The sequence below is a fragment of the Rattus norvegicus genome, chromosome 1 (genome assembly GCF_021556685.1).
Source record: "Rattus norvegicus strain SHRSP/BbbUtx chromosome 1, alternate assembly SHRSP_T2T, whole genome shotgun sequence".
NCBI lineage: Eukaryota > Metazoa > Chordata > Mammalia > Rodentia > Muridae > Rattus > Rattus norvegicus.
In genome coordinates, this window is record NC_141534.1 from 187,612,137 (window position 1) to 187,638,934 (window position 26,798).

Sequence of the window (26,798 nt, forward strand, 5' to 3'; positions counted from 1 at the left end):
ATCAAGCGTAGAGAACTTGCGGTACCTGTCAGAACTGTCAGAACTGTCAGAACTGTCAGAACTGTCAGAACTCAGAAACTCAGAATCTGTGACTCTAACATGAAGCTACACTGAAAGAGGGTATGAGAATGGGTAGAGCCAAGAAGAGTGGGTATTCATGGACCTGTATAGAACCAGGATATATGATACAGAGGTGGAGCCCACTGAGTGATTGACAGGACAGTCGATGAACCCAGATGAAGCAGGTGGAGAGTCTTCATAGCCCATAGCCGAGGGCAAAGGGCTCAGGCAACTCCTGTACCCGGGTTCACGGTTAAGTCAGTGAGGACTTGGAACTAAGAGTGGATAGATATCCCAGACTGGGAAACGGCATAGAGACAGAGAAACAGAGAGATGGACAAGGTGGAGGGAAAAAGGAGGGAGTAGGTGAAACACCACACTGCTGGGGTTGTGGACAAGGCGATCCTACGTGTGGAAAGGAAGAATGGTGCGTATGTGGACTGAATGATAGGCGTTGCTGAGAAGAATTTGGAACAAGCCAGGATCTGGGCTGGGCTCTGTGCCAGGGCTCTCTGGCTCCAGGTTGGGTTTGCTAACTCTAGTGAAGACCTGCAGCTCCCCACGAGCCCCCACCCACTACGTGCTATGTGGGGAACAGGAGAATTATATGGTTTTGGTATCTGCTCCGTGATCCTTCTGCTGTGTTGGCTCCCCCTACTCCCAGCCCATTCCCCAGCACGTGCCTCTTTTCTCTCGCACCTGACTCTTCTCAACGGTCCACAGCACTGGCACGTGCCTCGGGTCCACCCATGACTGCCCTTTTAATTCGTTGCACGAGATCCGGGGCCATGACCTTGGAAGAAAGAGCGCTGCCCTGCAAGACGGTTAGCTAAGGCCTTGCTTGTGTGCAGGAAGAGCTTCCAGAACTGGGCAGTCTGATGCTCTCCAGTGGATAAGGCGCTAGTGGTTTAAGGTTGCGAAATTGGAGCAGTAGTGGTGAGTCTTCCCTTGTGTGTCTGCTGCTCTCACACTGCTTTCAAATATTCTGGGAGCTCAATTTCCCTTTCTCGCTGCTTCTCTCGCCATTTACCATTGTCCTATTTAAGGAATGGGGATAATGTCAGAACCACAGCTCAGGGTGTAAGGTCACCAGAGGTTAAAGGTAAAAAGGCAGGATGCCCTGTCATTGCTCCTGAAGTTGTAGATCAACCAGATCTACACAATGAGACCCTGTCTTAAAGGGAGGGAGGGGATTAACCCCACATTTCTCCTTTACCCAGAACACAGAGTAATGAGATGACTGGGCTGTGTACGATGTGGTTGCAATGGCTCCTGAACTTCACCCTTGCGCTCATGTAGTTTTATTCTTGTTATTCTAGTTCCCTGATGTACTGTTAAGTTGTTTCTCTGAAAGTCTGGGGTGTAAAGTTTAATCCTGTAAGCTTTCCTGATAGAGTGATTATTTTACTACATCTTTTAAGTTTAGCATGTTTTTGCCATTCCCATTTGTCTCATGATATTAGTAATTGTTTTCTTTGAAAAAAAAAGTCTTCATTTACTCTTTTACTCAAAAGAAGCATGGTGTTTAATTTCCATATACCTGTGAATTTTCTAAAAATACTACCTTTTATTTATATCAAACTTTCCTAACACCATGATCAGAAAAGACACCTGATGCAGGCTCAGGCTCCATGAGCACCTGTCCCAGCCTCTTGAGGAGTTAAAATTACAAGCATGTGTCAGCAAGCTTGGCTTTGTGTCTGTTTTTACCAACACAGCTACTTCTGTACTCTTTTGGTTTCCATTAGCTTGGGGTGTATCTTTAATACTATTTTTATTTTTATTTATGGCCATGTGATGCATACACACAATAAATTTAAAGACAGTAGTAGAGATTTTTTTCTAGTAATAATAATATAAGTCTACTCAAGCATCATTTTTCCAGAGAATGTGTCTGTGTGTGTCTCTCTGTGTGTGTGTGTGTGTGTGTGTCTGTCTGTCTGCCCCCTCTGTGTGTGTGTGCATGCGTGTCTCTCTCTCTCTCTCTCTCTCTCTCTCTCTCTCTCTCTCTCTCTCTCCATACTAACTGGGCCCCTGATTTGATTGCTGTGCCTGAATCTGGATTATAGTCCCTGGAACTGCCCATCTCCTTCAGATTCATCCTCATTTTAACATCAAGGCTTTAATCTGATCACTCTCCAGCTCTTCTCCTCAGAGCTCCCTCCTCCCAAATTCCTGTCAATTGTGCAAGGTCACTGATAGAGGTGCTACTCCCAGTGGTAGGAATTTGGATCTAAATAGCCTGATTTCAAGTAGGGGGAGGGGGTTGTTGAGAATTGCCTGTGTGAATGAAAATTCCTGAAAAAAAATTGCGCTATAAGCAACAATAACAAAATCCTCTGGGAAGGAGTCTGTGTTTGCAGAGACTGATGGACCAGCTGGGATTTAAATACTGTGGAGAGGCTGGAATTTTGTAGGTGCAGAAGCTAATTACCTTAATCTTGGGCTAGTTTTAGCTTCAGGCACAGCCATGCTTGTATCTAAACTAACACTTCATGACAATAAATGAAAACCTCTCAGAAGCTATTAGCACAGCAGCTCACTAGCTTCCAACAGTGCAGGAGCCAAGATGCCATCAGGTAGCAGAGCTTATACAATGGTTCTCTGCACCTTGTTGAACACACCCCTCTGATGTGCCCACCATTGCACTTAAAAGTTACCACCCACGATTTATGACTTTCACTGTTCTCTAAAGCTACAAAACCCCTGGAAATCGCTTCCACACTCAAACATGAAATTTGGGGAGCCCCAATCTGTGTTCTGGAACCATGGTCACTCATAATGACTCCAGAATAAACTATCTTTTATTCCTGTTTAAGATGAGAGCTGTGGTTTTAATGTCAACCCCTGCTGTGCCATCCATGGCGTGAGGACTGGATTTCATTGTCTCCCCAATTATACGTGTGTACCTAGTATAAACATATGATAGATATAATGTTCATATTCGTTAAATTTAAGAGTTTCCTTGTATTTCATTCTAGCTGCTATGACAAAATTCATAGACTATATGGCTTATAAACTGCAGAAGGTTTTGGTGAGATTTTGGAGGCTGGAGTGCCAGCAGATTTGGTGTAATGTGAAACCCCTTTCCTGACCCACGGGTGTCTCTAATATGTTTTTACATGACGGGGGATGAGGTGAGAGCTTGTCTCTGGGGCTTCGTATGCAGGCATCAACCCCACTTATATTCCCCCTAAAGTCCCTATTTCTAAATGACATCACCTTGGCTGTTAGGATATACACAAGTTTGCTAGAGACATAAACACAAATGCTGCCATAAACATAAATGCTCACACAAACACAAATGCTCACACAAACACAAATGCTCACACAAACACAAATGCTCACACAAACACAAATGCTCACACAAACACAAATGCTCACAAACACAAATGCTCACACAAACACAAATGCTCACCACAACCATCCCCTAAACACTGTTATTGGCAGTAGATACTCCCAAACCTGAAACTTTGAATAACAAACTAATTCATCTTTGCTCTCTGTGTGACATATTTTTAGATATTAGAATTGGCACAGATGCTGACTACATTACAATGTAGGGATAACGGACTACTTCTGTATTTCAATGCTTATTGCCATTTTAAAGATATATTAGAAAATTAAACTGACACAACTTAAGTAGTTTACTTGGCTAAACGCACATGCTACTGGAGAAGGTTTCTTTCTTCCTTCCTTTCTTCCTTTCTTTCTTTCTTTCTTTCTTTCTTTCTTTCTTTCTTTCTTTCTTTGGTTTAAAACTTTTATTTTGTTTTTTGAGAATCTTGAGCAATGTATCCAGATTATAGTCTCCTCTCCACCAACTCCTCCCATGTCTACTCCCCCTCCTCACCTTCCCTACTTACCCAGCATTGTCCTTTCTAAAGGATTTTTGTTTGTTTGTTTGTTTGTTTGTTTTTGGTTCATTGAGCAGTTTATGCTGTCCATATATTCTTGTTTGTGTGGTCTTCCACCAGGGCATTGTTGATGTACCAGGGGCCACACTTGCTCTCTCACGATGTATTGGTTGGATAGGGGTTAGTACTGTGACCTCCCCTCTCATGCTGGGATCTGACCTAGCTTGAGCTTTACCAGGTCTTGTGCTTGTCGTCATAACCACTGTGGGTCATGTGTGCAGATGTCCCCTGGTGCCAGAAGATACCGTTTACTTGGGCTGTGCACTGTCTCTGGTTCCTATACTCTATAACCCTTCTCCCACAGTGATCCCTGGCCATTTTGGGGGTAGTGTGTATGATACAGATGTCTCATTTCAGGTTAAGCATCAGCAGTCTCCTAGTCTCTGTACTTCCGTAATTTCTAGGTCTCTGTGTTAGCCACTATTTACTGAAGGAGACGCTTGTCTGAGAAAGATTAGGAGATGGATTAATAATCTATTAATTCTATGTCCATCTAGAAGAAGAATAATAGTGCGTTCTCCCTGAGGGTCCTGCCTAACCATTGGCTTCTTGGCCTGATAATTGTGAGAGGTATAGATTTCATTTTCTGGTGAAAGACTTAAATCAATCACTGGTTGATCCCTTTGTGGTGCAATTGCACCAGTGGGCATATCTTGCCAGGCCAGTCATTATGGTAGCTTATGAAATTCATAGCTGGGTACAACTGGTGATAACTTTTCTCATCTGTTAGCACCAATAGCATTTTGGAACACTGTGAAAGGTAGGCAGTTAGGAATGAAGCTTCTGGGTGAGAACCAACTTGATTTTTTTTCATGTTCTCTGACTTAAAGGTACAGTGTATTCAGCAGTAAGGTCTTATAGCCAAGTTCTGGAGTGTGCCAATAGGATCAGCAATTGGCAATAGCCTTTAATGTTTAGGGGGAGATCTATGGGACCACACTGACCAATAACTCCAAAAGTGTTAAACCATTCTTAGCACTGTAATTTTTGTTAGATTTTGGAATCTAGTAGGGGTATTGTACAATCCATTTTGAGACAATTTCATTTTAATTCTCTCTCTCTCTCTCTCTCTCTCTCTCTCTCTCTCTCTCTCTCTCTCTCACTCTCACTCCCTCCCCCCCCGTGTGTGTGTGTGTGTGGGTGTGTGTGTGTGTGTGTGTGAGTGTATGTGTGTGTGTGTGTGTGCTCCTATATGACTTTCCTAAAGGTCTTTGCAGTTATTTATCTCTCCCTATCTTTTGCCCTCCCACCCTCTACCCAAATTTAACCCTTCCTAACCCAATATTCCCCTTTAAATCTTTATATCACTGAATTCTCTCTCCTGTCTATTGAAACTTCTCCCTTCCAAATTTCCTGACCTCTAACCCGTATTCCAAATGAAATATGCATATCTGAAGATATAGATAATCTTAATTTTCTTCTCTTTAAAAACCACTTTTAATTCCTCCAGAGTTGAACTCTGTTCAAAACAATGGCTTCACCAGCATCAAAAAAACTTTTGCTCCTTCTGTGGAAGAACTTTACTTTAAAGGTAAGCTGAACTCTGCACAGTATTGTTGCAACAGCTCAGAGATGGCCAGGGGGTAATTCTCACATCGTAATGGCTGCCTTTGATGTTATACTACTTAACTTTTCTTAGTTCCGGGGTTGGGTCATTCTCTTCTTAACACAGGACCTACACAGAGTGAGGTAATAGCAGAATGTCACATAGGAGAGAGAAAGATGACAGTCTTTGAACTTCTGTCTGTCATACAGTAAAGCTATGCATATTGGTCACCCATGTAATCTAAATGAGTGAAGTAACTTCTCAGCTTAATACATACACATAGCCATTTACTAAATCAACAACCCTTGGGAAAACTTAACATAATATTATCATTCTTTAACTTTTTTAGAGGCGGAAGTTTGGGGCTTTAGTTACTGAGATAATCCTGATGCTTGCGTTCAGCATTGTGCTTTTGACAACACGCCACCTTCTTAGCATAAACAAGATGGAGTCCCTGCATTTTCCTGACCAACCTGTCGGTGCTGTTCCTTTCTTCTTCCGAGTCTCTGCCAACAGTTCTCGTCCTTGGGAGCTGGCTTATGTGCCTTCCAACATCACGGTGGTACACAATATTGTCGAAAATGTGAAAAAGGATTTAAACTTCCCTATGGCAGGTTAGTTAAGATTTGCATAAAAGCATATTATTCAGCAATTTTAGCAAAAATATCCCCAAACCTAGCTTTTTAACTGGGTGATTATCTTCTATACAAAACACTACAGGGCATCCTCATAACCAAGGGTCCGTTTTCTAAGTACACAACTATAAAACTGGTCAAACTTGAAAGTTAAGTTCATAGAATTTTTTTCTCAATAAAACAGCAACAAAAAAACCCACAACGTAATATTTTAGCATTTGCTGACCAATTGATGGTTTTCTAAGTTATTATCCAGCTCTGTGATGCTGTGTCCCCATTGCTTCTGAATGAGTTTTTAAAGTCTGGGCAAGAATAGCATCAGGAGTATTGCCATGCACAGGACATGCACACAGTCACAGGGTGGGCCTGCCTTTATTCTGAAATAAGTGGTCAGTTATTAAAAACATTATTGCACAATACATAGAAGATTTTGTCTGAGTCCATTTTATATAAAGAAAGCACCTGGGGCAGGTGGTGTATAAACAAAAGTTTATTTGACACATGGTTTTGGAGGGTAAGAGAGCAAGATTGGGGTCACCCTCTGTTCAGTCCCCACCGGGTGGGGACCATCTTGGTCTTATCACAGTGCAGTTCTTTCCTGACCACCCTCACTCACAGGAGCTAACCTGAGTTCTACAAAAGCTTTTTTAGCCACTCCCCAGAGCAGTCCGTCCCATGACCTAACTATTTTCCAGATCCACCTCTTAAAGGGTCTGCCCCCTCTGAGTTGTGTCACTGATAATTGACCAGTAAGCTCATCGGCTTTTGGGAGATGTGCTCGATGCATATCCAGACCACAGCATGTTTATTTAGAGAAGCTATGGTCCTCACTTACCTTCACATTCCCAGACCAGCTTCTCTCCTGTTTTTTATGAAGGCAAATACCATTAGAAAGTCTGCAGCCTTCCCTTAGTGCTGTCCTCTCCTTAGAAAGCACACAGTCTAACTCCTCTGCCTCAGGAGCATCAGAATCAGGATCAGCTCCTAAATCTATAACCTCATCCTCCCTACCTTCTAAGCGTGTGGCTACACCTTTGTTTTCCAGCCTGCCCAGCCATGATCCATTTTTGTGCAAACATAAGGCAATACTCACCATAAGTCATTTGAGGGCAGGCCTTTCAAAGGATGAACCCAACCTTTGTTTGCTAGATAGAAATGATGGAGAATTTTTTAGAATGGACCGTTTTTGTTGTAAATGGATTCATTGATGAAAATGAATGGTGCGAAATAGCTGAAGGAACTGGATTCCTAACATACTGGTGAGATGCAGAAACAGGACACCCTGGAGCGCAGGTGACAGGTATGGAGGAGAATGTGCTTTGACAGCGGGAGCTCTGAGATGAGAGAACTCCTCTGGTGAGGATGTGGCACCATCAGCAGTGAGAACAGTGGAGCTTCTCTTGTGTGTCTCTGGGAGTCAGGGGTTTGCTGGAAGAATTATACCAATAAAGCTGCGTCAGTCAAAGGGATAAAACTACACGAGACTTGACTTTCACCAGGGCAGCTGTTAAGTCATTGACAATCTAGGGAATCTTTAGAGTCTCCAATATACTGTTTACAAACATACTGTATATTAAATAACTAAATTTCTTGTACTTAGAAAAATACAAATTACACCTTTTCTAAGGTCAATCTGGTTGAATTTCAAAGTTAAATTCACTGATCAAAAATCTCAATAATTGAAATATACTTACCTCAAACAGTAAAATCATGCAGTAGCTTCATCTCTCAATTTCTGCATACTTTTAATTCAGATTTGATTACAGAATTATGGAATAAAACTCTTTTTAATTTCTTCTCAAACTGGAAATTTGAGGCACTGCCATGCACTCTGCTTTTACAAGACTTTTACTCTCTCTACAGTTATAGGGTTTCCTTCAGAAAGTGATTTTGAAGATTACGCTAGGTCATCTGTCAACTCTAGAAATATTCTGGTTGCTATTGTGTTTGACCACAACTTCGCAAACAGTAGAGACCCTCTGCCAAAGAAGGTGAGAGAGTTCTCCATAGAAATCCATGGCTCCGGGCTGGAGAGGTAGTTCAGTGAAGAACATATCTTGTTCTTCCAGAGAACCTTAGTTTAGTTCTTGACACCCACATAGGACAGCTCATAACCACCTGCAATTCCAGCTTCAGGAGATCTGAGAACCTGTGTGTCCATATATATATCCACCCACAGAAAAACACAAATACACATAATTAAAAATAAAATAAATATTTTTAAAAGAGAAACCTCATGTTTGTACTTCCAATTTGTGGAGAGTTAATGAATGAGACATATCGTTATTGCCTTTAATAATGAAGAGAATAGCTTGCTTCTTGACCATGGCATGGACTTGGGTTCAAACCTAGCTAATCCCAGTGTCTATTGCTGTGCTAATGAAGAGAGTTGTATTCACCACCTGCCAGGCCTTCTCCACAAACTGGGATCTTGGGAAATACAGACAGTTAAGGATATTACTTTTGTTGCTGTGTCCATTGGGGAGCTGTGCATACCTTCCTGATGTTGTGCAAGTAAGCACATTTCCTAGGTCAAAAAGCTTGCTATGATAAGGTGAGTTCAACTTCACAAACTCTGAGAATGGCCTTTTCCGCCGGGTGAAGGTCACAAGTAGATGCCTGGTAATAAGGGAATAGTCGAATGGAGTTTTGAGACAGATTCAAGAATCTATTACATGGACCACAGATCCTGTTCCTCAAGGAACTCAATCCTAGTTGAGAACACATGTACTCACCAAGTCATACTGAATCAGAATCAGGGCACCTATAAATACTGGGGGTGATTCTTATAACCGTACCCAAGAACAGACAAAGACAATGGTTTGAATTTAATGCCCCTGGTACTGAGGCAAAGGAACTAAGAATGGGATGTAGATATGTATGGAGCCAAAATTCTGTGTTCAAGGTACAAGCAGCTCTCAAGGGGAGGTAAAGTGAGGTCTATAGTTGGTTTCTCTCTATTCTGCTTGGTCACCTTGGTGTTTGCATGTCACATAATCCAAGTTACTGGCTCTTGAGCGCTGATGTTGGCTTACCAGAGTATAGAAATGCATTTGGTATAGCTTCAAACCTCCCATCTTCTGCCTTCATTCAGTCTCATGTGTCCTGCCCATCTGCCTGCTTTACAAGTTTGCTTGGCCTCCTTATTGTCTCCTAACCACACAAGCTCCCTGCTCCTCTCCCATAAGTATTCTTAACGCACCTTTATCACATGAGTAAATATGCCTTTAACTAGGAACTCCCCCAGGCGGAGCAGCTGTCCTTGGATGTGGGCTTAGCCTACAAACTCTCATATTAAACTTTCATATGTAGCTAATCGCTCACACCTGTCTATCCCTGTTAATCTAACCAATGTCTCTGGTCTGAGTCTTGCAAGTATGTGTTCTATTTTTTTGTTTGTTTGCTTGATTGCTTGATTTTTTATTATCTCAGACAGTTTTAAGGCCAAACACAGTGTAGCTTGATGTTTACTCAGTTCTCTAAAATTAGTGATCTTTTCTCTCAGTAATTATGCAACTTTCCCCACTGGTGTCTTAATACATTCCTTCTCCGTCCTCCTCAATCGTTTTTAGGAAAGGATGATATTTTCCTTTAGAAATAGTTGGCTTACATGAAGGGAATATAAGTTAATGGTCCCTTTTGGAATATCTAACTTCAGTATGCATGTCAGATGTCTGTCTAGGGAAAATACATTCATGACATTCATGAGTTCCTGCTGTGTGTACTTACTTACTATAAACCCACAGCAAGAATTCAACTGTTGTTGACACTTACCTCACATGGTACATTTACTGTCAGTTTCTGAAGTCCAGAATCTACTCAGATACTCATCAATACAGTCCCAGAATTGCATATTCCTGATAAACTTTAGAAATCATTTTGTTGAGCTGGAGAGATGGCTCAGTGATTAAGAACACTGTCTATTCTTCCAGAGGTCCTGAGTTCAATTCCCAGCAACCAAATGGTGGCTCATAGCCATCTGTAATGAGATCTGGTGCCCTCTTCTGGCCTGTAGGTATACATGCAGGCAGAACACTGTATACCTAATAAATCTTTTTAAAAAATCATTTTGTTTCTGATCATTGCCATGTCTTTTTTTCTTTCCTTTTTCTTTTTTCTTTTTGCTTTATATATGTAAAATTTGTTTCTTATTGCTCCTCCTAGATAAAATACAATCTGCGATTTAGTGATATTAAAAAGAACATACATGGTATGGCATATTATCAAGGGCACACCTGGCTTACAAAATTTCTCTTTCCACCTTTGCGTATTGTGGGACCCAGAAATCCACAGGAAGCAGATGGAGGCAGTCCTGGTAAGCAGACTTTTAACCTACTTATCTTATTAGCCTGTTGCATGGAAGGATGAATGGATTCATATTTCTTCAGACCTGTGCTACAAAGTGTTTATTTAACTGATTAATCTATTTTAATATATTTTAAATTAAAATAAACTATCACTTTCCCCCTTCTCCGTTTTCTTCTCCACCACTTCCAGGTAAGCTCTACCAACCCCTCAGTCACCCCCACTCTCAAATTGATAGCTTCCTTTCTTTGATTAGTAATGTTTTAGATAGATAGATGGATAGATAGAAAAGTATGTAGATAGAAAGAATCAAGCTAGTATAGCCATTTTAATATCTAACAAAATAAACTTTAAATCAAAAGTAATCAGAAGAAATAGGGAAGGATAACAGGATGACATTTTAATTCTTAATATCTATGTCCCAAACACATGGATATCCAAGCTTGTAAAAGAAACACTACTACAGCGTAAATCACATGTTGATCCTCCTACACTCATAATGGGAGACTTCAGTATCCACACTCACAAATAAATGGGTCATCCAGACAAAAACTGAACAGAGAAATGCTGGAGTTAACAGACATTATAAACCAAATATTTACAAAATATTTCACTCAAACACAAGAGAATATATCTTCTCTTCTGAACTTCATGGGACTTTCTCCAAAGTTGACCATATATTTAGATAAGAACAAGACTCAAAATAAGCAAGAAAAATGAAATAACTCCCTACATCCTATCAGGACCCCAAAAATTAAAGCTGAATTTCAACAACAAAAAGCTAACAAACATGCAGAAACTGAACACCTCTTTACTGAGTGAAAAATGGGTCAAGACAGAAGTAAAGAAATTAAAAGACTTCCTAGAATTAAATGAAAACGAATACACAGTAAATCTAAACTTATGAGACACAATGATTGTAGTTCTAAGGAGTAAGTTCACAGAAATAAGTGCCTGTATAAAAAACCTAGAGACTCTGGAAATCAGTCTGGTGGTTACTCAGAAAAATGGACATAGTGTTACCTGAGGAACCACTCCTGGGCACACATTCCAACATATAACAAGGGCACATGCTCCACTGTGTTCATCATAGAAGCCTTATTTATAATAGCCAGAAGCTGGAAAGAACCCAGATATCTTTCAACAGAGGAATGGATACAGAAAATGGTACATTTACACCATGAATTACTACTCAGCTATTAAAAACAAAGACTACATGAAGTTCTTAGGCAAATGGATGGAACTAGAAAATATCCTGAGTGAGGTAACCCAGTCACAAAAGAACATACATGATATGCACTCACTGATAAGTGGATATTAGCCCAAAAGCTTTGAATACCTAAGAAAAATTTCACAGATCATATGAAGATCAAGAAGAAAGAAGACCAAAATGTGGATGCTTCATTCCTACTTAGAAGGGAAAACAAAATATTCATAGGGAGAAATACAGGGACAAGGAGTGGAGCAGCGACTGAAGAAAAGGTCATCCAGAGCCTGCTCCACCTCGGGATCCATCCCATATTCAGCCACCAAACCCAGTCACTATTGCTGATGCTAAGAAGTGCTTGCTGACAGGAGTCAGATATGAGTGTCTCCTGAGAGGCTCTGCCAGAGCCCTACTGATAGAGATGAGGATGGTTGCAGCTAAACATTGTACTGAACAAGATGACCCCAATAGAGGAGTTAGAAAAAAGACTGATGTAGCTGAAGGTGTTTGCAACTCCATAGGAAGAACAACAATATCAACCAACCAGACCCCATTAGAGCTCACAGGGACTAAACCACCAACCAATGAGTACCCATGGAGTGACCCATGACTTTAGCTACATATGTAGCAGAAGATGGCATTGTCCAGAATCAATATCAGGAAAAGCCCTTGGTTCTATGAAGACTCATTTACCCAATGTAGGGTAATGCCAGGACATTGAGGTTTGAGAGGGTGAGTTGGAGTGGAAGCATCCTCATAGAAGCGGGAGGAGAGGGGAGAAGCATGGGAGAGGGGGAAAAAGAATAAAATTTGAAATGTAAATACATAAAATATACAAGAAAAATAAAATTTAATAAAAGTAAAAGCACACAGAAATTGGTAGGCTTCATATATACAAACAACAAGTGGTCTTAGAAAGAAATCAGGGGAATGCCACCTTTCACAATAGCCTCAAATAATAAAATATCTTGAAGGATCTAACCAAGCAAGTGAAAGATTTGTGTGGAAAAAAAAAACCTGTAAGGCACTGAAGAAAGAAATTGAAGAAGTTATCGTAAGGTGGAAAGATTTCCCATTCTTACGGATCGGAAGGATTAATATAGTAAAATCAGACATCCTACCTGAAGTAATCTACAGATTGAATGCAATACCCATCTAAATTCCAACATGCTTCACAAATTTCAAAAGGACAATTTTCATTTTTATATGAAACACAAAAAACAAGGATAGCTAAAACAATCTTGAATAATAAAAGAACTTCTAGAGTTGTCATCAATCCTGATTTCAAGTTGTACTACAGTTGTAAGAGCCACATGGCATTGGCAAAAAAAGTGCCATGTTGATCAGATGAATCAAATTGAAGTCCCTGGCATAAAATTCACACAACTGTGAGCATCTAACTTTTAATAGAGAAGCCAGAAACACACACTGGAAAAAGAAAGGCCTTGAACATAATGGCAGAGGAAAAGAGTTTTTGAACAGAACACAATTAACATAGTCACTAAATCAACAATTAATTGACCTCAAGAAACTGAAAATCTTCTGCATGGCAAAGAATACCATCATCTGGACAAAACAGGAGCCTACACAATAGGAAAATATTTTTTTCTAACTGCATATATGATAGAGGGCTAATATCCAAAACAGATAAAGAACTCAAGAAACTAGACATCAAGAAAACAAATAACCCAATTAAAAATGGAGCTGACTTGGTCCCACAGCTATCTGTATCCAAATCCCCTGGGCGAGAGAGCTGGACTCTTAGAAGTGTGGACAACCCTGAGAGCTCAGGGGAGACCACAACTTCTGCTCACATTCCTGGCACAAGAGGAACCCACCTAGAGCCCTCTGGACACAGGAATGTAGGAGCAGTCAGAGGAAATATAATTCCAGTCTCTGCCTGTACCCAGAGCTGAAAGCCAGGCACAGGAGTGCTGACACACCTCAGAGCAGAGGTAAGACCACCACTTCTGCAACAAGGGATATGCCTGGAGCCCCCAGGACATACAAACCCAGAAGCAGTCTGGGACAGGACCCTTCTGCTTTTGGCCTGTGCCTGGAGCTGACATGCTCTGACAGCTCTCTGTACCTAGATCCTGCTGAGAGAAAGCCAGGCTCCAGGAGTGCTGACACACAGCCATAAAGGAGAGTCAAGCCACTGTCAAAAACAGCAAGACCAGCTAACACCAGAGACAACCAGATGGCAAGAGGCAGGTACAGGAACTGAAGCAACTGAAGCATCATCAGAGTCCACTTCTCCAACCAAAGCAAATACCGGGTATCCCAACACACTGGAAAAACAAGATTTGAACTTAAAATCACATCTCATGATGACAATGATAGAAGACTTTAAGAAGAACATAAATAACTCCCTTAAATAAATACATGACAACACAGATAAACAAGTAGAAACCCTTAAAGAGGAAACACAAAAATCCCTTAAAGAATTACAGGAAAGGGCTGGAGAGATGGCTCAGAGGTTAAGAACACTAACTGTTCTTGCCAAGGTCCTGAGTTCAATTCCCAGCAATTACATGGTGGCTCACAACCATCTGTAATGAGATCAGATGCCCTCTTCTGGTGTCTCTGAAGAGAACGAGAGTGTACTCACATAAATAAATAAATAAATCTTTTAAAAAAAGACTACTAACTTTATATATATATATATATATATATATATATATATATATATATCAGGAAAACACAATGAAACAGGTGAAGGAATTGAACAAAACCCTCCAGGATCTAAAAATGGAAATAGAAACAATAAAGAAAGCACAAAGTGAGACAACCCTACAAAAGAGATCAGGAGTCATAGACACAAGCATTACCAACATAATACAAGAGATAGAAGATCTTCTCAGGGGCAGAAGATACCAGAAAAAACATAGACACAACAGTCAAAGAAAATGTAAAATGTAAAAAGCTCTTAAGCCAAAACAACCAGGAAATCCAGGACACAATGAGAAAATCAAACCTAAGAATATTAGGTATAGAAGAGAACAAAGATTCCAAAATTAAAGGGCAATAAATATCTTCAACAAAATTATAGAAGAAAACTTCCCTAACTTAAAGAAAGAGATGCCCATAAACATACAAAAAGCCTATAGAACTCAAAATAGATTGGACCAGAAAAGAAATTCCTCCTGTCACATAATAGTCAAAACAGAAAACACACGAATCAAAGAAAGAATATTAAAAGCAATAAGGGGAAAAGGTCAAGTAACATGTAAAGGCAGACCTATCAGAATTACACCAGACTTCTCACCAGAGACTATGAAAGCCAGAAGATCCTGGGCAGATGTCATACAGACCCTAAGAGAACACAAATGCCAGCCCAGGCTACTATATCTAGCAAAATTCTCAATTAACATAGATGGAAAAAAACAAGATATTCCATGATAATACCACATTTACACGGTATCTTTCCACAAATCCAGCCCTACAAAGGATAATAGGTGGAAAACTCCAATACGAGGAGGGAAACTATACTCTACAAAAAGCAAGAAAGTAATCTCCTTGCAAAAAAACAAAAGAAGAGAGACACACAAACACAATTCCTCCTCAAACAACAAACATAACAGGAAACAACAATCACTATTCCTTAATATCTCTCAACATCAATGGACTCAATTCCCCTATAAAAGACATAGACTAACAGACTGGAAAAAGAAATAGGACCCAGCATTTTGCTCCATACAGGAAACATATCTCAGTGACAAAGACAGACACTACCTCAGAGTAAAAGGCTGGAAAACAATTTTCCAAGCAAATGGTCCCAAGAAACAAGTTGGAGTAGATATTCTAATGTTGAATAAAATCAACGTTCAACAAAAGTTATAAAAAGATAAGGAAGGACACTTCATATTCATCAAAGGAAAAGTCCATGAACATGAACTCTCAATCCTGAATATCTGTGCTCCAAATGCAAGGACACCTATATTCATAAAAGAAATCTTACTAAGGCCCAAAGCACACATTGCACCTCACACAGTAATAGTGGGATACTTCAACACTGCACTCTCAGCATTGGAAACAGAAACTAAACAGAGACATGGAGAAACTAACGGAAGTTATGAACCAAATAGATTTAACAGATATCTATAGAACATTTCATCCTAAAACTAAAGAATATACCTTCTTCTCAGCACCTCATGTACCTTCTTCAAAATTGATCATATAATTGGTCACAAAACAGGCCTCAACAGATACAAGAAGATAGAAATAATCCTATGCACCCTATCTGATCACCACAGACTAAGGCTGGTCTTCAATAACAACAATAATGACAGAAAGCTCACATACACATGGAAATTGAACAATGTTCTATTCAATGATAACTTAGTCAAGGAATAAAAAAGAAAGAAATAAAAGACTTTTTAGAATTTAATAAAAATGAAGGCACAACATACCCAAACTCATGACACCTAATGAAAGCAGTACTAAGAGGAAACCTCATAGCTCTGAGTGCCTCCAGAAAGAAACTGAAGAGAGCATACACTAGCAGTTTGACAGCACACCTAAAACCTCTACAAAAAAAAAACCAAGCAAATTCACGAAGAGGAGTAGATGGCAGCAAATAATCAAACTCAGGGCTGAAATCAACCAAGTGGAAACAAAAGGAACTATACAAACCAGGAGCTAGTTCTTTGATAAAATCAACAAGAAAGATAAACCCTTAGCCAGACTAACCAGAAGGCACACAGAGAAGAGAGAGAGTATCCAAATTAACAAAATCAGAAATGAAATGAGAGACATAACAGCAGAATTGGAGGAACTTCAAAAATCATCAGATCCTACTACAAAAGTCTATTCAACAAAATTGGAAAATCTGGAGGAAATGGACAATTTTCTAGACAAATACCAGGTGCCAAAGTTAAATCAGAAACAGATAAACCATCTAAACAACCCCATAACTCCTAAAGAAATAGAAGACGTGATTAAAAGTCTGCCAACAGAAAAAAACCCAGGACTAGATGGGTTTAGTACTGAATTCTATCAGATCTTCATAGAAGACCTCATACCAATACTGTCCAAACTATTCCACAAAATAGAAACAGAAGGAACACTACCCAATTCCTTCTATGAAGCCGAAATTACACTTATACATAAACCACACAAAGACCCAACAAAGAAAGAGAATTTCAGACGACCAATTTCCCTTATGAATATTGATGCAACAAACAAAATCCTCACAAACTAAATCAAAGAACACGTCAAAATGATCAACCATCATCATCAAGTAGGCTTCATCCCAGGGATGCAGGGCTGGTTCAATATACAGAAATCCATCAACATAATCCACTATATAAACAAACTCAAAGAAAAAAAACACATGATCATTTCCTTAGATGCTGAGAAAGCATTTGACAAAATTCAACACCCCTTCATGGTAAAAGTCTTGGAAAGATCAGGAATTCAAGGCCCATACTTAAATATAGTAAAACAATATACAGCAAACCTCTAGCCAACATCAAACTAAATGGAGAGAAACTTGAAGCAATCCCACTAAAATCAGGGATTAGACAATGTTGCCCACTCTCTCTTATTCAATATAGTACTTGAAGTCTTAGCCAGAACAATCAGACAATCAAAGGTGGTCAAAGGGATACAAATTGAAAAGGAAGAAGTCAAAATATCACTATTATAGAGTACTTAAGTGACCCCAAAAGTTCCACCAGAGAACTATTAAGCCTGATAAACAATTTCAGCAAACTGGCTGCATTTAAAATTAACTCAAATAAATCAGTAGCCTCCCTCTACTCAAAGGATAAACAGGATGAGAAAGAAATTAGGGAAATGACACCCTTCACAATAGCTACAAATAATATAAAATACCTCAGTGTGACTCTAACCAAGCAAGTGAAAGATCTGTATCACAAGAACTTCAAGTCTCTGAAGAAAAAAATTGAAGATCTCAGAAGATGGAAAGATCTCCCATGCTCATGGATCGGCAGGATTAATATAGTTAAAGTAGCCATCTTGCAGAAAGCAATCTACAGATTCAGTGCAATCATTATCAACATTCCAACTCATTTCTTCATAGAATTAGAAAGAGCAATTTGCAAAATCATTTGGAAAAGCAAAAATCCCAGGACAGTGAAAACTATTCTCAACAATAAAAAACTTCTAGGGGAATCACCATCCCTGACCTCAAACTGTATAAAAACTGCATGATACTGTTAGGGACAGGCAGGTAGATTAATGGATTAGAATTGAAGACCCAGAAATGAACCCATACACTTATGGTCACTTGATCTTTGACAAAGGAGCTAAACCACCCAGTGGAAAAAGGTAGCATTTTCAACAAATGGTGCTGGTTCAACTGGAGGTCAGCATGTAGAAGAATGCAAATTGATCCATTCTTATTGCCCTGTACTAAGCTCAAGACCAAGTGGATCAAAGTCCTCCACATAAAACCAGATACACTCAAACTAATAGAAGAAAAAAGTGGGGAAGAACCTTAAACCCATGGGTACTGGGGAAATTTTTCTGAACAGAACACCAATGCCTAATGCTCTAAGATCAACAATCGACAAATGGGACCTCATAAAATTGCAAAGCTTCTGTAAGGCAAAGGACACTGTTCTAAGGACAAAATGGCAACAAACAGATTGGGAAAAGATCTTCACCAATCTTATATCTGCTAGAGGGCTAATATCCAATATATACAAAGAACTCAAGAAATTAGACTCCAGAGAATCAAATAGCCCTATTAATAAATGGGGTACAGAGGTGAACAAAGAATTCTCAGCTGAGGAATATCGAATGGCTGAGATGTACCTAAAGAAATGTTCAACATGCTTAGTCATCAGGGAGATGCAAATCAAAACAACCCTGAGATTCCATCTCACATCTGTCAGAATGGCTAAGATCAAAAACTCAGGTGATAGTAGATGCTGGTGGGGATGTGGAGAAGAGGAACACTCCTCCATTTTTGGTGGGATTGCAAGCTGGTACAACCACTCTGGAAATCAGCTTGGAGGTTCCTCTGAAAATTGGACATAGTACTACCTGAGGACCCAGTTATACGACTCCTGAGCATATACCCAAAAGATGCCCCAACATACAACAAAGACACGTGATCCATTATGTTCATAGCAGCCTTATTTATAATAGCCAGAAGCTGGAAAGAACCCAGATGCCCTTCAACAGAGGAATGGATACAGAAAATGTGGTACATCTACACAATGGAATATTACTCAGCTATTAAAAACGACTTCATGAAATTCATAGGCAAATGGATGGTACTAGAAAAATATCATCCTGAGTGAGGTAAGCCAGTCACAAAAAACATGGAATGCACTCACTAATAAATGGATATTAGCCCAAAAGCTCGAATTACCCAAAATACAACTCACAGACCACATGAAGCCCAAGAAGAAGTGCAACCAAAGTGGAGATGCTTCACTCCTTCTTAAAAGAAGGAACAGAATATTCATAGGAGGAGTTATGGAGACAAAGTTTGGAGCAGAGACTGAAGGAATGGCCATTCAGAGCCTGCTCCACCTGGGGATGCAGCCCATATATATACAACCATCAAACCCAGACAATATTGCTGATGGCAAGAAGTGCTTGCTGACAAGAGCCTGGTATAGCTGTCTACTGAGAGGCTCTGCCAGAACATGACAAATACAGAAGCAAATGCTAGCAGTCAACCATTGAACTGAGAGCAGAGTCCCCATTGGAGGAGTTAGAGAAAGGATTGAAGTAGCTGAAGGGGGCTTGCAACCCCATAAGAACAACAATACCAACCAACCAGAGCTCCCAAGAACTAATCCACCACCCAAAGAGTATACATGGGCAGATCCATGTCTTCAGCTGCATACATAGCAGCTTTTGGGGCACCAATGGGAGGAGAAGCCCTTGGTCCTGCAAAGACTCTACTCCCCCCGCCCCCAGTGTAGTGGAATATCAGGGCAGGGAGTTGGAAAAGGGTGGGTGTGTGGATGGGGCAATACTGTCACACAAGAATACGGAGAAGGAATGAGATAGGTGGTTTATAGACGGGAAACTAGGAAAGGGAATAACATTTGAAATGTAAATTAAAATATCCAATAAAAATGGAGTTCACATCTAAATAGAGAATTCTTTATAGAGGAGAAACACTGAAATATTTAAAGAAATATTCAACATTTTTAGTCCTCAGAGAAATGAAAATCAAAACTCCTTTGAGATTCCACATTACACTCATCAGAATGGCAAAGTGACATTTGGTAACACGTGGCAGCTCATGCTGGTGAAGATGTGGAGTGAGGATAATACTCATCCGTTACTGGTGGGAGTACAGACTTATACAACTTTTATGTGAATCAGTTTGGCCATTCCTCAATTAGCTGGGATAGGCCTATCTCATGCTCCATCTCTCTTGGGTATATATCCTAAGGATGTGTTATCCTACTACAGAGGCACTTGCTCAATCAAATTCACTGCTGCTCATTGCTGCTATGTTCGTAATAGCCAGAAATTGGAAACAACCCAGATGTCTCCCAATGTGTGAATGGATTACAAAAGGGGTTATGCTTAGACAACAGGGTGTTTCTCTGATGTTAAAAAATGAAGTCCTAAAAATCACAAGTAAATATATGGAACTAGAAAGCAATCATCCTGCGAGAAGGAACCCAGACCCAGAAAGGCAAATATCTATATTTGCTTATATATGAATATAAGCTGTTAAATCAATGATAAACAAGCTACAACCCATAGAACCACAGAAGTTAGTTAACAGAGTAAGGAATTATGGAGGTAGAGATAGATATCTCTAGAAAGAGGAATAGAATAGTTATGGATGAATGGGGGTTGGACTAGAACAGAATGATCAAGTGGAGAAGAGGTAACAAAAGGGAAACAAGGGAGGGAACATAGGAAGAGACAGCTAAAAGTAAGGACAATTGAGGAGTAGTATAGAAACTTTATAATAGAGTAGAAAAATATATAAAATATGTTAATTATATGGTATAGTATGTATGCCATATATACTATATTACACTTTATTTTTTCTTTGCTGATTTCTACATGAATTCTCCAAATACTGTAGAGACCAAGCCACAACTGAACATCTCTTGTCATCAAATGAAGGATTGGTTCACATTTATTTGAGATGTTGGCCAAAGGGTTCCCATGGGAACCTCTAAACTACCAAGGGTGTTGTCAAGGCTATAGGTTGCTCCCCAAAACTTTACAGCCAGCCACATTGCTGAAGACAACACCTATGCAACTCACTGGACATGGAGAAATCAAGCTGGTGCCTACAATGGAGTCTTCTTCCCTATGGGCTAGCACCTTTGGTACAGAAAGGTACACTGCCTACTACCAAAGGGGAAATGTAAACTCCAACCCGACCACAAACCCTTTGATCTACAATGGTTTCCAGCCTGCAAGATATACTAGTGCAATGGTGGCACAAAGTTCATGGAAGTAACCAATCAATATCTAATTTGACTTAAGGCCCACTCTGCAAGATGGAAGCCACACTCAACATTGCTTTGGTCACCAATAACCTGAGACAAGATAACCAGGGACATATAGTAAAAACCAAATACTATTATTCTTAAAAATGTGTAGAGAGAGCAATAAAATGACTCATAATAACATTCTGCTATACTTATAAATCAGTGCTGTGCTCAGTCACTATCAGAGAAGCTTTCTCCTGCAGCAGATGGGAACAAATACAGAGACATACAAGCAGAAATTATGCAGAGAATAAAGACCTTGGGACACTCAGCCCTAAATGGGATGACTCCATCAAATTCCTCACCTCAGGGTACAAGGGATTCCATGGAACTTTTTTGTATACATATATTATGGCTTCCAATTTAGTGTTTTTGTGGGATTCTTGAGTGTAAATGAGTAGGTCTCTGATTCTTGTGCCTGCTCTTGTGCTCTTTCCCTTTTGTGTGTCTTGTTCTAGTCCAACGTGTTAGCTTTTGTTTTATCTTCTTATACTTTATTATTACCCATTAGAAGCATGTCTGTTTCTCAGTGAGTACAGGAAGGGGGTAGATTTGAATTGGAAGTGAGATGGGGAGTTATTAGGATAAGTAGAGGGAGGGGAAACAGTTACCAGGATATATTCGGGGGAGGGGAATCTATTTTTCACAAAAAGGGAAAAAGAAATCATGAGAAGTTTCCACAGAGTAGAGGAGACCATGCAATGCCCCAATCTGCACAGGAAACTGGAACAGAAAGGGAGCATTAAGAAAATGCAATGCTAGTGAAATACACATTAAGTCAATGTAGTATGAATTGCATCATGCTGGTGTTGAGTTCTTGGTCTTGAAAAGTGTGCTGTGATGACATAGCACATGAGACTAACGGAATGTGGCACAGGGTGGACAGCAGTCTTTCTCAGTCTTTTCAGTATTGCCTTTCTAAGAGCCCTTTGAGACTTTTAAAAACCTAACCCTTCCCTCTCATGAAATTCCAATGTCACAGGGTGATTTCTGTTTGTGCAGGATGGCATGGAGTAATCCAGCCTCTCATTGAAGATGTATGGCATACAAGAGCCTTCTATACTGCTTTTGTAACTATATACTTATTCAAATAAAGCACACCTGTGGAAAATGTGTAGCTTAGGAATTCAACATTGTGAACACACCCCCCAACCCCAGATGTTAGGAACAAAACAAAGATATTTAATCTCACCAATTGTGTGTAGCAAATTACTCTAAGCACCTATCTATAACAGGAAGAGAAAGTAGAAAGTCATTAACGCTTCAGAAAGGAAGAGCCACGCCACCTTTATTCACAGCAAATGGACTCATTCTGTGTTTAATGTGGAGAAATGAGGGGAAGGATCTTAGACATAGAGAAGAGGCTTTGCTCTTTTCCATTGACATACAATCCATGCATCACCCAACAGAGGCATAGGGTCTCAGAAGCTAACATTGCTAGACATCTCCCATTTCATCATGTGAACATCCCACTGAGTTCACACAGACTAAGGTGGCTGAATCATGCCTTAGTCATAGAATTCTCTGATATCATCTTCACTGCCTGAATAGTCCTAGATAATACATAAATTATCTAGGTAAATGAGTTTGCTTTTTTCCTTGTTCAGTCCAGCTGCTGCTAGTCATCTTACTTAGCAATCTTTATTTTCTCCTTTAGGGTACATTACTGAAGGATTCCTGGCTGTGCAACATGCCCTAGACAAGGCCATCATGCTCCACCATGGTGGAGCTGCTGCAACGGCACTCTTCAATGATGTTAGCCTTTTCATTCAGAGATTTCCATACCCTGCATATTATCATGATCACTTCTATTTGTTTGCTAATACTTTTGTCCCTCTAACAGTGGCAAGTATCTTCTTTTTGAATCATCTTATCTTAGTTTGGTCCATTGTGTGGGAAAAGGAAAACCGATTAAAGGTAACTCTATTTTTCTTATAGACACCATTTACATTAAAAAATTTTGAAAGTGTGGCATGAACTTATATGGAAGGTTGAATTACTTCTTCATATTCAAAATTGATAGACAGTTCTGTTTCACTTACAATTAATGAACTTAACATGAAATTCTGGCCTTTAGTCTTAGCCTGTGTAACTTGGAGATATGGGACATATATATGAAATTAGATAACATGTCAGTACATTTTGAGAGCTCTAAGACACTGGTGTGTGTGTGTGTGTGTGTGTGTGTGTGTGTGTGTGTGTGTGTGTGTGTTCATGATACTCAATTTGTGATAATTCTCCCACAGGAATACCAGCTCATGATAGGACTGAGAAACTGGATGTTCTGGATTGCCTATTTCTTCACCTTCTTCTGTTTGTATTTTATTAACATTATATTTATGTGCATTGTTTTATTTGTCAAGGTAAGTGTCTTTTTGATTCCAGCATGCAATGGCTAAACTTAAGGAGAGAAAGCAGGAGTGCAAAACCAACCCAACACTTAGGGTTGCTGGGAAGAGGGAACTTAGCCTTTGTGGACTTGGTTGTAGAATCTCAAAGGCTGCTTGTTCTCTCCACTGCCTTCAGTTCAAGTCAAGGTGGGAGGACTTTCTTCAAGAAATCAGTTGTTTGGTGCTGGAGATGTGACTTTAAAGATGCTTGCCTGACATAGGCAGATTTCTGCATAAATAGGGATTCATTCTGCATGCCTGTAATCGTAGCAGGCAGAGGAATGTCATCTTCAGCTACATAGAGAGTTCAAGGCCAGTCTGGGCTCTATAAGACCCAAAAGTATTAATTCTTTATCTCCATGAGAGAGTCACTAGGGTTGACCAGGAATGATAAAATATTTAAGGATATTTCTTTCTTTATGCCTTGTGATAACACATCGTAACTGACTAAACTGGATTTCTAATTATTTTGCTAGATTGATCCTGCGCCAATATTCCAATACAATGACCCAATCCTTGTCTTCATCCTTTTGTTATTTTATGCCATCTCCTCGATATTCTTCAGTTTTATGATTAGCACATTGTTTAATAGAGGTGAGTGGATGGCTCTTCCTGGAAAAGAGCCAAATCAACAAACCAAACCAAATGCTATATTTGAAAGCTCCTATTAAATGTTAACTACCGCCACAGCTGCAATCTCAGTGCTCTAACTGAGATGTCCTATGTCCTTGTAATGACTTGAAGTGAAGAGAATGTTCAGTGATAGCTCACACTGTAATGCTGGTACTTGTGAAGCAGAAGCAAGAGGATCAGGAGTTTATGGACATCTTCAACAATATAGCAAGTTTGAAGCCAGCTAGACTATATGAGATTTTGTCAAGAAGAGGAAGAAGAAGGAGGGGGGACAGGAGGAGGAGGGGAGGAGGAGGAGGGGAGGAAGAGGAATTAGGAGAAGGAGAAGGAGAAGGAGAAGGAGAAGGAGAAGGAGGAGGAGGAGGAGGAGGAGGAGAAGGAGAAGGAGAAGAGAAGAAGAAGAAGAAGAAGAAGAAGAAGAAGAAGAAGAAGAAGAAGAAGAAGAAGAAGAAGAAGAAGAAGAAGAAGAAGAAGAAGAAGAAGAAGAAGAAGAAGAAGAAACAATCAACTACACTGGGTGAGAATGAGAATGGTGGTATGATCATATTTGATCATACTTGGGGGTTCCTTCTAGACTTAGACTATCTCTTGTATGGTATCCATCTAGCCCTTCCACCACGCATATTGAGATGAAAATGGCTTCTGAATTGGACAGAGCAGTGACTGCATGTATCAGATAACAAGAAAAACAAGAAAAAAAAACAGAATTGTTCCTTGCACTTAAACACTTGGTGTTGGTCTGTTGTGTATTTGAAATGCAGTGACTAACACAGAGTGATTAGCACTGACCTTTGGTGTATGGATATCAATCACAGGCACAAAAATTATTTTAGAGTTTTCCAAAGAAGCAGAAACAATTGGAAATAAAGGGTAACATGATAAATTAATTTGCTTGTTTATGGAGGCCAAAGAGTCCTACCATCTGAAATCTGTGACTGGACAAGTCAGGGAAGCCAGTGATAAATTCCAGTATGTATCCTAACACCCCAGACTGAGGGGAGCCAATGATGTTAGTCTAGTCTCAGGGCAGGACAAGACTGATGTACTGGCCATGAGAGCAGTCAGGAAGAAAAAGAGAATTCTTTTCCTCTCCATATTTTTGTTCCTCCCAGGTTCTTAGTGTAGGACGGTGTCTTCTCATGTAAGGCAGGGCAACCAGATAGGTTTGTAAGTCCACACATTCAAATGCTAACCTCAGCTGGAGGCACCCAGACATATCCAGAAATAATGTTTACTCTGTGTACCCCACAGTACATTAACGATGGCATGGGAAACTAGTCACCAGCAAAGGACACGCATAGAGCAATGAAAATTACTAAATCACAGCATACCCAAAAAAGGGTCAGAGGTCACAGCATCACAAGTAAAGATGGACTTAGGTAGTAGGTAGGTTTTGAAAGATTTTTAAATGATTGAAAGATGAAAATAGAAAAAAATCAATGGATGTAGATATTTACTCCTTCATCCTTAAATCATTCATTCATACATTCTTTGGGTTATATACTTTGTGCTTAGAGTCATCTCTAACAACAGAGACAAATAAAGCTTTCTTCCTTGCGCTTCACAGGCCAAGTTGCGTTTTGTGGGGCGGTGTGTGTGTGTGTGTGTGTGTGTGTGTGTGTGTGTGTGTGTGTGTGTGTGTGTGTGAAGTTACAGTCCTGTTAGAAGGTGAGAATTTCTGTTTTTCTATGTCCTTGCCAGTTGTCAGCACCACAAAAGAGAAATGAATAGTAACTTTGCATTTCATCAGTTTCTAACGAAGTTTAAGTGTGTTTTCTCTTCTGGAAACTGTGGCCATGCTGGGCAGGTGTGGTAGCTCACATCTATGATCCCAGCACTCCAGAGGCCGAGGCAGGAAGAGTACCAAAAGTTGGAATGCAGTTTGGTCTACAAAGTGAGTTCCATGCCTACATAACAAGGCCTTATCTCAAAAATTATCCAGTGCCCTTTGTTTACTGAAATTATCATTTTGTCTGATAGTTTAGCCATTTCACTCTTTCTGGGTGTTGGCATGAGTTATTTTGTTCTAGATTCATAATTAATGTAATGTATCTTTGGACATGCAATAGCTTCTATCTCCTTTACCGCTCCAAGATTTAACTAAGGCTACTTAACTAACTTGCTGTGAACAAGTAAGGTAATGGTAACTGGTCAGGAAGGATTGGCATCTGACACTCAGACATCTATTTTATATGCCTCGTCTGTTGCTTTCTTGTGTCTTCCGTCTTGTATTCTCATCTTATTTCCTCTTCTATCTCGCTTCTGATTATTTTCTTATGTAAATTATAATTAATGTCCTGTTGTGAGCAATTTATGAATTTAGCATCAGTGACAATAATAAAAATACTTCTGCAGAGCTCCAGCAAGTATTAATGGGATATCCTCTCCTCTCAGAAAGATAACTAGAGGGAGTATGTTTTCCCCGGCTTTTTAGTTCTTATTAGTAAATCATATAACAAAATAACAAAAAAAATACTAAGGACACCAAGCTCCTGATGTGTGGTCTCAGAACCAGAAAGTCTTTCTTACATTGTTGAAGGCTGGCTTTGCCTCATGCATAATTCTTGGTTGACAAATCTTTGTTTTATTTACACAACATCATCCCATGACTTCCTACCTATGCTGCCATTCTGTACTTGACAATTCTCTCCCT

The 26,798-nt window shown here is 39.8% G+C and overlaps 1 protein-coding gene across 1 annotated transcript in view; it reads left to right on the top strand.

Moving 5' to 3' along the window:
* Nucleotides 1-856: 856 nt before the first annotated feature.
* The window catches only part of Abca15 (ATP-binding cassette, subfamily A (ABC1), member 15), a 120,023-nt gene continuing 94,081 nt past the window's right edge, over nt 857-26,798 (top strand). Inside the window, 8 exon segments of the mRNA NM_001106293.2 lie at nt 857-996; nt 5,428-5,508; nt 5,873-6,137; nt 8,022-8,149; nt 10,323-10,473; nt 22,780-23,039; nt 23,369-23,485; nt 23,989-24,106. Coding sequence (NP_001099763.2) covers nt 5,449-5,508; nt 5,873-6,137; nt 8,022-8,149; nt 10,323-10,473; nt 22,780-23,039; nt 23,369-23,485; nt 23,989-24,106 — 1,099 coding nt within the window. The 5' untranslated portion in view covers nt 857-996; nt 5,428-5,448.